The following is a 10,782-nucleotide window of genomic DNA, read 5'->3' on the forward strand; positions in this document are numbered from 1 at the left end:
TTACCCTTTGAAACTCCTTTAAAGATAACTTTTTTAATTCCTCGAGATGCCATTGTTGATTTTTTTATTTATTTTCTTCTGCTTCTTTATAATCGCTATCTTATTCTTGCTAGTACCCCCATAGTTTTGACTAGTTTGAAGCCTCTCCGCATACTTAGCAAAACCTTATTCTCTGGATGGAGCCTCAACTTGAGGGTTAGATTGAGTTTCAAGCTCCTTATCCTCCATAGTGTTAGTCAAAATTCCACTCAGGGTCTAGAATCTAGAACCAACATGACTCTTGTCTCCTATGTTCTTCAATGTCATGCCAACTTCAACTTTCTTATTTACCTCCTTACCAAGATCAAATTTCTATTTTCACATTCGTCTAGTTTTTTGGACAATCATCCAAGATCCAGTAGTATTATCCACATCCTCCCCAATATTATCGCCCATAGTTTACCTTCAGTTCCCTTATTCCCTTTAACATTGATCGGGGGAGCCTTAAATTCAGTGCATCCACCTGTAGAGTGGCCAAATCGCCCACACAAGCGACATAGCAGATGAAGCCCTTCATACTCAACTTTATAGTGTCTGCCTTTAATCGAGAACATAACAAGCATAAGTTTTATTAAATTAACTTGAATACACAGTCTCACATACTTCCCTCTTTCCCTTGATAGCGTGTTCTTGTCAACTTTAACCATTTTCCCAATACGGTAACCAATATATGAAAGAACATGATTGTCATAATATTCGATAGGTAAACCTAAAATTCAAACCCAGACTGCAAGTTCTTCAATCGCGTCACCAACAAGGCATAAGTTTGCGCTTCAAGCTCTGACAGTTAGATAATGATCATAGATCATCCAAGGACCATCTAATAGAGTGAATTCTTAATCATCTTCGCTTGTGAAGGTGACGAGGTAGAATTCATGACCAAGCTCTACTATATTGATTATGCATTTTCAAGCCCACAATTGTTGTAGCTTGTTCTCCAAAGCTTTGAACCCAATGCGCCTCCCTAACATCTTGATAATAACCCCTTTCTTCCACGGGTGGGAAATGCGATACTCTTCCTCCGGTGATAAAATGATTTAAGGACACTCATAATCTCCATATTTCCATTCTTCAATCCTAAGACCTTTCTCCCATTTCCTAGGTTCCCAAAAGATCTCATCTTGGCGCTCTTAGTCTGATCGACTATCACACTCATCCATTTGTTCACATGTAACCATGCTTTTGTATGAAGGGAAGTTTGCGTGAGAGGGATGCATATATTGATCTTGCTGATCTTGATTCGATCCTATCAGGGAATTAAGAAATACTAAACCCATCACCTCTTTATATGTGTTCTTCATGGAGTTTTGGAGCTTTAGATCTTCTTCAAGCTCGAAGGTTTCACGGTTTGTAGAAACAAACCCTAGAGTGGCAAAATTCATGAGACAAGGAGGAAACACAAATCATGACTTCACCCTGATATGTCCCTTTCGAGTAGGTCACTGATCCGAAGATGAGGAATTTAAATCATCTCATTGAAAAACACCGTCGATAAAGCCATAGTAACCCTCCGGAGACGGGTCACGACCAAACCCTAATCCCAAATCTCCAAAGCATAATAAGGGAAAATTTGCAATGCAACCCAAAACTTTAAATTTTGAAAGTAAACCTACACACTATTTAATTTAAGCAATTTCTAACTGTCGCAACCTGAAAAATACAGTGTGCGAAAAAAACAACTGGCGAAAGAAAATGACAGAAGAGTCGCCACCGTGCGTTATTCATCCCAAAGGAGGGAAAGGAAACGCTCGAAGTAAATCTGAAAAAGGAAAGGACAAGACGGGGTCTCGCAACCAAATCTTGGGTTCGGGAGTCGGTTATGCGAAGGGAAGGTATTAACAACCAAAAGAGCGTGTGAATCGGAGTGAACTTCTCAGAGATGCCTGAAGGTTGCTGCAGAGTAGTTCCTAAGTCTCTTTCTCTCAAAATCTTTCTCCAGTGAATCTCCCAGTGTAACTCCAAGTGTCTTTTCCTCTACTGAAACTTCAGTATTTATAGACTGATTTCGTGGGTAGTGGGCTCAAATGAGGGCAACTCAAGCCCAAAATCTTTCTGATATTTTCTGAAATGCGCGCCCTCCGCCTAGCGAAGGATCTGCTCGCCCAGCGAGCATGACAGTACTCTTCGCTAGGCGAAGCATCTGCTCGCCTAGCGAGCATGACAGCTCAGCAGCAGATTCTTGCTTCTTCCAGCCTGGTGATTTGCGTGGTGAATAGGCCCCATCTGGCCCTGTTGGTAGTACCTCAAGTCTTTGCCTTGTGTCGACTGATCGTCTAAGTAGAACCCACAAAGTGTCCTGGATGATGTCCGAGCTTCGTGGAGCTAATTCTGATTGACATAATGCAATGTGGTATGAAATGATAAATGACCTAAAAAGTGAATGCATGAATGAGGAGGGCAAATTTTGGGGTGTTACACTAACTTTTATCTAACGTTACTTAATTAACTACATAATTTTGTTAGCAATATTTACTACTATTACATTCTAGTTATGGGATGTGGATTCAAAAATGAAAATATTACTAATATTTATTGACCAATTAAAACTTTTGAATTGAAAAAGCCAAAAGAGTATCAGAAATGAAAATCCCTGCGCAGCATATCGCACACGCATAGCACAACAAGGGCCCAATAATTCATCCGCGCGTGCTCCTGTAGCCACTTTCTTTCTTCCCCTTCTTACATTTGACACACTCAATAATTTTCTAACATATCTCTCTTCATTTTTTTATTATCACAAAAATAAAAACTTTTTGAAAAAAATACATATATTTCACATTATTATCTCTTTTACACTGTGCTTTGACGAGACAACGCTTTCAAACTCTTCATAAACTTCAAAACCTACGCGTCCCTTCCTTCTCACAACAACCAACACTCCATAACACAAACCCTAATTCTCTCTATCTTTTTCTCTTCGCGTTTTCCAGAAAATCCGAAGAATCATCATTTCAGATTTGGGATTTCGATTAGCATGTTCTGCACACTGTTTACTTTTCGTACGTAATCCATGTATGGAAGACAAAGACAGAGCACCTCCCGATCCTGCAACCGCCGGAGAGTTTATCGGCAACTCGAGCTGGTCTCTCGGCGTCGATGATTCCGATGGCACTCATTTCTTCTCTGGCGATAGAGATAGAACCATGTTCGGTGACATCGGCTGGAATCTTGTACCGGACCAAGTCGGAGCCAGCGAGGGATCGTTGCCGCCGGTTCAAACCGGTTCGATCGAACCAGCTCCGACGTCGTCTTACAGGTCTAATAATCAATCCATTTCTTCAAGCTCTAGTGAGGATCCGCCGGAGAAATCTACCGTCTCTGACGAAAAACCGCCGGAAATACCGTGAGTTGATGAAATCGTAACAAACTTTGCTTCCACTGCTTTTCAACTTTCCGCTTTCTGTTTTCAGTTTAGTGTTTTTGTTTCTCCATGCGGTTAATTCGTTATTAACGTGAAACTCTGAGGACAAAAATGGAATGAAAATAACTGAATTCCACATCAATCATATCAAAATCGAATCAACTCTAATCAACTTGCGGTTTGTTTGTTTCTTACAGTATTTTTCATTTCATTTTTAAATTCGTTTTCATTTTTTAATAACTTCTTCGGGATCGGTGCAAATCTATGTCCGTACAATCTGGAATCTTCTTCCCAAACAGAACACAATCCGAGTTAGATTTTTTGCGTGTGTTTTCCAATTTTTAAAAAGCCAGGGTTGAATATTTACAAAAATGAAAAATTGATGCGAAAAAGAGATAAAAATAATTATGAAATTACCTTTTTCGGATTTGTGAAGCTTTAGCCCACATGCACCGTTATCACGGCGGGAATAGCGTGCTCTGAGCCATCCAAACTTCTTTCTACTTTATTTTCAGAACATTATTATTTACGCATTATTTTTAATGTAATTATTACTACATGTTTTTATTATAATTGGAATATTTAATTTAAAATAAGTTTTTGATATATTCTATATTTAACTTATTTTCCATCATAATTCCTCTAAAAAGTTTCTTAAATAGTTAATGTCTAATATTTTCTGTAAATTTAAAATAAGTTGTTATCCTAAAAATATATCATCATCTTTCATTTTTTGACATAGACTTGGATTTACTGCTTTTGTGTTTTGGGCATTAATATGATGCTAACCACTTGCAGCTTTATAGTCAAACTATACTCATTTAGTCATTTTTACATTCGAATGAATAGAAGAAAAACTATATACTTTCTTGGTATGATGCTTATTCATTTTACTTCCATAGGATAGTAGCACTAGCATTAATTTGCACTTTATGCTCATACATATAGTAATGTGGAGTACTAGCTAGTATATGCAATGCATTTTAGTTAAGAGTATGACATATTGCTTCTTTTCCTAAAATAATGTTTGCGTGTTTTTTCATTGTAAAGCGGGACCTCTCCATTTTTTATATGTAAATCTTGTGGTCCATATTTTATGTGAATTATTATCTTATTAACAAAAGATTATGATAATTGATAAGTATAGTAGTATGCATTATGATATGGCTCTATACCATGCAGAAATAATGTAGTGTCTTTTGGCCCCTTTACATTGTGGCTCCTATTTTGCAGTAGTAAAAGTAAAAAGAAAGGGCAAAAGCGAATACGGCAGCCGCGGTTTGCATTTATGACCAAGAGTGAAGTTGATCATCTCGAGGATGGCTACAGATGGCGAAAGTATGGTCAGAAGGCAGTTAAAAATAGCCCATTTCCTAGGTCTACACCTACTTCTAATCAAACTAACCTTTAATTCTTCCCATGACTATGCATATTTTCTAACTCCATAACAAAATATTTTATCCAATTTTAAACTACAATAAATATTTGCTTATAAAAAAAAAATCTACAATACATATTTTTTCCATTAATCATAGATTATTTCATGCACATTTTGTTTCTTAAATTTATGTAAAGATTTAATAAATCATGAAAGCATGCAAGATATATGGTTTGACACTTAGAATATATGCTTGTAAAATTTCCAACAATAACATCTGAAGCTTTTTTAATATGTGGAATCAGTTCTATATGTGGATCAATAGATATTAAGATATTCTGTTGTATACATGTTTATTGAGATGTTTTTTTTTTATGAATGAGCTGTTTAATGAGAATTTGAATATTTTGCAGCACCGCAATCATTGGATAGAAACCAAGATGGTATATTTGGATATGGAAATATCCAAAAAAAAAAATTGCATTTTACATTTGTTATTATTAAACCCTACTGGTTTAATGATCTATTTAAATTTAAATATCTTTCTTAATTTCTTTTCCTATAGTTTTCTTGTTCCTTTCCATCTTATTATTCTACTATTCTTCATCTTCTCTATATTCTATTTTGGTTGTTGAATAAAAAAGAAGAAACCTGAGATAGAGTGTAACCAAATTTCAAACTTCTCATGGTGATTTTCTCATTACCTGCATTTTTGGATTATAGAAATAACAACAATTTGACAGGAATTATGCAAATTATTAGGATTATAGACATAAATATTTGTCTGTTGAAATTATAGATGTTAGCTTAAAAGGATTTTATTAGTCATCTAAATGAATAAATGTTCACATCATTTTTTAGATTTCTTTTGGAAATGAGAAGGATAGGGTTTTAGAGAGAGGAAAAGAAAGAGATATCTTTCACTTTATTTAAAAGAATGATTTTGTAGACAATTCAAATGGAGGAGAGGGCATGAATAAAATTTCTCCTAACCATTTCAATAGTGTTTGAGACTTAGTAGGAGAGGGCATTAAGAAAAAAAAAAGAGAGAAAGAAATAGTAATCTTTCACCCAAATTGAGAGAATAATCATGCAAAGAATGATAAGAAAATATTTAAAATTACTATATTTTTAATTTAAGAGTATTTTAATATTACGGAAATGATTTGAAGCATGTGTTTATAGCTTATAAGATCTCTTTTCAATACATTTCTTGAATTCCCCCAAATTAGGAGTCTCTCCTTTACTTTTCACTTTATTTCTTCCTTTTATTCAAATCAGTCTCACTCCCCTTCAAAACTCCATTAAAATCAATGAAATTTTATATTACTATCATTTTTAAAATACTTATAAATGAACATAAAAAATGACTTTAAAAAAGAAATTTACCATTTTTTATAAAATATTAAATTAGGTATATTAAAAACTAATCTATGAATTCTTAACTCTATTAAATTCTAGTATTTTATTAAATTGATTAATTGATTACAAAATCAGTTACACACTTGCTTTTGTATAAGTAGTGTCGTGTCACCTGTAGTAGTAGATCGTCCTATGATAAGTTGAGAGGTGTTAGTCACACTTGTATGGCTGTCATAATTATCTTTATGATTAGTTATGTTAGACTTAGGCTATATTCTCAAATAGGTATTAGGAAAAAGAAAAGCAAAGGATTCTAGTAAAAAATATGAGTAAAGCATTGATGATTCTATTAAAAATGGCGAAGGGTGCATAATTTTGACAGTTTTTTGAAAGGTACATTTAGAAGCTTCCTTTTTGAGTGCATAATGATTTAATTGATGCCATCAATTCAAAAATATGTGTATTTTATAATGTTAAAAGTGTAACAGTATAGTCTAAAATACAATAAAATTAGTTGACCTCAATGTTTGTTATGCAAAATGAAGATGAGTAATACTACAATAAGCTCTAGTAGACAACATTGTGATGATTATTCTAATGCATGTATTTGTCTTGTTGCAGAAGCTATTATAGATGCACAAATAGTAAATGCACGGTGAAGAAAAGGGTTGAACGCTCTTGTGAAGACCCAACTATTGTTGTAACAACTTATGAAGGCCAACACTGTCATCACACAGTTGGATATCCTCGAGGCGGAATCATTAGTCACGAAGCTTCCTTTACTGGCCATTTTTCTCCAACAATGCCTCAATTCTATTATCCTATTCAAATACCTACAGAATCAAACACTTGCACCACTCCTGTTTCTCAGCATAGCCAATCACTTGATGATCATGAAGCTGGAAGATCTAGCAGCGCTACAATGGCTGTGTCTGATGCATCGCTGCCGCAGCATCCAACTGATGAAGGGCTACTTGGAGATATTGTACCCCGTGGAATGCGCAGCAGGGATGAGAGAAATATTTGATGGTACATATATATTGAATGGTTATTTATCTATTTTGATCTTTAAATGAATTTAGACTGCTTTAAAACAAGTTATTTACTAGTAGTGAAAAAGTTATATAGTTATAGATTAAGATATTAATATTATAAATGTGATTAGAGGTACCAGATTTTGTGTCAAATGATGCCACTCGTACATTTTGTGTCAGAAGATTTGATAACTATTTAATCTTCATTTCAATTTTCAAAAATTGAGTCAAACTTATTATGCATAAAACTAACAAAATTCTAGTGTTATTCTTGATATTAAAAACCCTTTAGCACATTAAGTCTATTTGCATATGTCAATTTAGTCGGGAAATTGCGTCTAATGGACTAATGGCATCTACCATTTTTAATTCCAAGTGTTTTGTTAATATTATTAGTGGTTATTTTAGGCAATTAATATTAATATTATCAGTTATTTTGCATGCAATTTCCACAACTTAAATCTATTATTAGCTTTTTACACAAAGGGCAAAGACTCATGCATAATAATATTGTATCACTGAAGATAATGAATATAATTTTTAAGAGGATTGATTTTGTCATCCCAAAAGAGATCGCACTGTATAGTATATTATCTCATATTAATTATATATATATAGGTTGCCCACTATAGAGTGTATTATTTAGGTTGAAAATGAAAGATGGACATCCAAACACTTGAAAGAGCCTATGAGAGAGAATAGACAATAATAATAGATATAATATGCTTGTGCAGTATATAAAATAAAGTAGGAATAAGTCTATAAAATTTAGAGGTCTTAAAATATAAGAGTTGCATTTAAGTTTTATTTCACCCTTCAATAACGTATGATCAAATATATATTTGAGAACTTAGAGTTTGATTTAATGTTTCTAATATATATATATATATATATATATATATATATATATATATATATATCATCTCTTTAAATTTTATATAAATTATGAAAATATAATTTATGTATTATAAACTTTATTTTTATAAGTGTATATAATATTGAGCTAAAATAAAAGATTTGGACTCTTACTTATCGTAGTAAAATAGGATATTTATAATAAAAAATATGTGAAGATTTATTTTCCTTTGAATATATTTTTGAGGTCTATATTAGAATGTGCCTCAATTTGTATAATAAAATGGTGTCTAATATAAACTTGGTTCAAAAGTGTGTCTTATTATTTTCAATATATTTTAATAAAAAATAACATTTATTCCTCACTTTTTAAATTAAAAATGGCAAGGACCACTCTTTTTTGAGAGATTTATATGAGACACATTTAAAAAATATGTGTATATGATAAAAAAAAATATCAATAGTCAGTGACTGAATCTTCACTTTTCATTCTAACTGCATGGGCTATTTTAGAAATTCAAATCTCATTATATTTTTTTGACAATTTGGTTTTCGAATATGTGTGTATTCTTTTTAATGGTTGCCTTCTATTTGTTAATGCTGAGGGAATATTTGCCTTGTATTTTTATAACTTTTATGAGGAAATACGTACACCTTAAGATATATACTGATTTATATTGCAATAGGAAAATAATTGAGATGCTGGTCAAGACAAATAGCAGAGAATACAGCATAATAGTATATTGGTTTCCAAAGAAGAATACATTTTGGTGCATCAAATTTATAATTTGTGAATATGTACCCTCAGATATATATACTCTACATTGGAGATGCTGATTAAGACAAATGGCAGAGAATACAACTTAATATATTGGTTCCTGAAAAAGAAGAGTCTGTCTAATATCAAACTCTAAAAACAAATCAAATGACAGAACCTTACCATTTTTACTAAAGTCCATATTCATATTAAGAAGAAAATAATTGTGCATCAAATTTATATTTTGTTGTGCACTATAGCATTTCAGATTTCAAAGATACACTCAGTTCTATATGTATTGTGCATCAAATTTTATATTTTGTGATTCACACTGAGTTTGTGATAAAAAAAATAAGTATGAAAAAAATAGCATAGAGTTGAGAATGAAACATTTGAAATGAAAAAGTAAAAAAGTTGTAGCTTCAAATCTATATCTTAAAAATTGAACTGTACATACAAGATATATGACCTCATATTCTATGATTAGGGAAAGTTAAAGATTTTATAGCTCCATCCATAGATTATCTTTGTTGCTTAAGATCTAATAGTTTGTGGTCGTAACATGCGCATACCTAGCAGCATCATATGCATATATCTTTATGTGGATATGGCCGGCTACGAATTTCTATGCCAATACCTTATCTTTACTACTCACTTATATCATGCTAAGCACCTAGACATAATTTTAATTTTTCAAAAAATGTATAAAGATTATCTATGTAATATAAAATTTTAATTAGGGGTAAGTTTTTTTATTTTATTTAAAATGATCAAATCAAAATAGTTGGTTTGAATTACTTCAAACAAATTGATATGTTAGGAAATTTTAAATTTATTATAAAAATATAAATATAATGAATATACAACAACATAATTTTTTAAATAAAACTACTAAAATAGTTTGAATAAAAATATACTAGTTAAGTATAATGATTTGATTCGGATTATTTTTGAAATTAATAAAAATTGATTTTAATTAATTTGATTTGATTTGAATCTTGCTTACCCATTTTTTGTGTGTCTTTGATCATTACACCCTTACTCCTTTCCATTATGTAATATAGAACATTGAGGAGGGAAAGAAAAAGTGGAAGAGTCTTTTTTTTTCTTCCTTATTCTGTAATTGATTTTTTTTTCCTTATGGGGGCTTTGAATTCTTGAATCTTTCTGGGACTTCATACTTTTGTGTTTGAAAAGTTAGCTAGCCTAGGCGTGACATATCTTTAGATGAAGAAACTTTGCTTGGTCTTGAGCTGTCTCCAAAAAGCCAATTCGATTATTATATATACATTTAATAAAAAGTTCAATGTTTGTCACTTTCAAAAGGATTATGACATGACTCGATCAGTTCACATTCAAAGCGAGGAATCAACCTATTTGCACTTATAATAAAAGTGCGTTTTATTAATAGGGTTAAGTGAATTTAGGAAAAAACTATTAAGAAAAAATTACACACATTTGAATATTCTTTTCCATGTCATTTATGCGAGTTTTAGAAAACCCTATAATGAATAAAATTTCCTACAATTTGAAAATTTTAGTCTCTCAGTAAATTCAATCACCAAAATAAATGACGATAAAATCTTCAACAAAAATACTTACACTTTTGAGTGAGTGATTCCGGGTCGAAAACTCGTTTATCCGAACCTGTTATAAAAAGGATCAGATATGCGTCTAAACCGTAATGTGTTAGGTTTAATATAATGCCAAGATGAAAAATAGAACCAATATGATTTTCTAAAAATACTCTTGAATTTTATAACCCTTTGTTAAGCTATTTTCAATTAAACAAGTTGATAAAATTGACTTGAGCAATTTGTCAAACACTTGGTGTGCAATGATCACCAAGAAGAATTTCTCTATGTGTGGATAATGGTGGAATCCAATTACAATTGTTAGATTGCAATTTTCTTCACAAAAACAGTTTAAAAAACAATAAAACACTTAGAAATTTTATGCAATTAACTATTGCTCACTTGATTCAAAATAATATCAA

The 10,782-nt window shown here is 32.0% G+C and overlaps 1 protein-coding gene across 3 annotated transcripts; it reads left to right on the forward strand.

Annotated features, from left to right (window-relative positions):
* Nucleotides 1-2,766: 2,766 nt before the first annotated feature.
* Nucleotides 2,767-9,113, forward strand: LOC127119639 (probable WRKY transcription factor 57). 3 transcript variants are annotated; one of them, XM_051049911.1, is made up of 4 exons: nt 2,780-3,382; nt 4,634-4,777; nt 6,762-7,169; nt 8,716-9,113. In XM_051049911.1, exons 1-3 carry the CDS (start codon nt 3,054-3,056, stop codon nt 7,165-7,167), a joined length of 879 nt encoding a protein of 292 aa, XP_050905868.1. In that variant the 5' UTR covers nt 2,780-3,053; the 3' UTR covers nt 7,168-7,169; nt 8,716-9,113. The 3 variants fall into 3 exon arrangements, with proteins under 3 accessions (XP_050905869.1, XP_050905868.1, XP_050905867.1); XM_051049910.1 differs by lacking the exon at nt 8,716-9,113 and having other exon boundaries at nt 6,762-7,313; XM_051049912.1 differs by lacking the exons at nt 4,634-4,777; nt 8,716-9,113 and having other exon boundaries at nt 2,767-3,382; nt 6,762-7,313.
* The last annotated feature ends 1,669 nt before the right edge of the window (nt 9,114-10,782 follow it).

This window comes from Lathyrus oleraceus, chromosome 2, assembly GCF_024323335.1.
Source record: "Lathyrus oleraceus cultivar Zhongwan6 chromosome 2, CAAS_Psat_ZW6_1.0, whole genome shotgun sequence".
Lineage (NCBI taxonomy): Eukaryota > Viridiplantae > Streptophyta > Magnoliopsida > Fabales > Fabaceae > Lathyrus > Lathyrus oleraceus.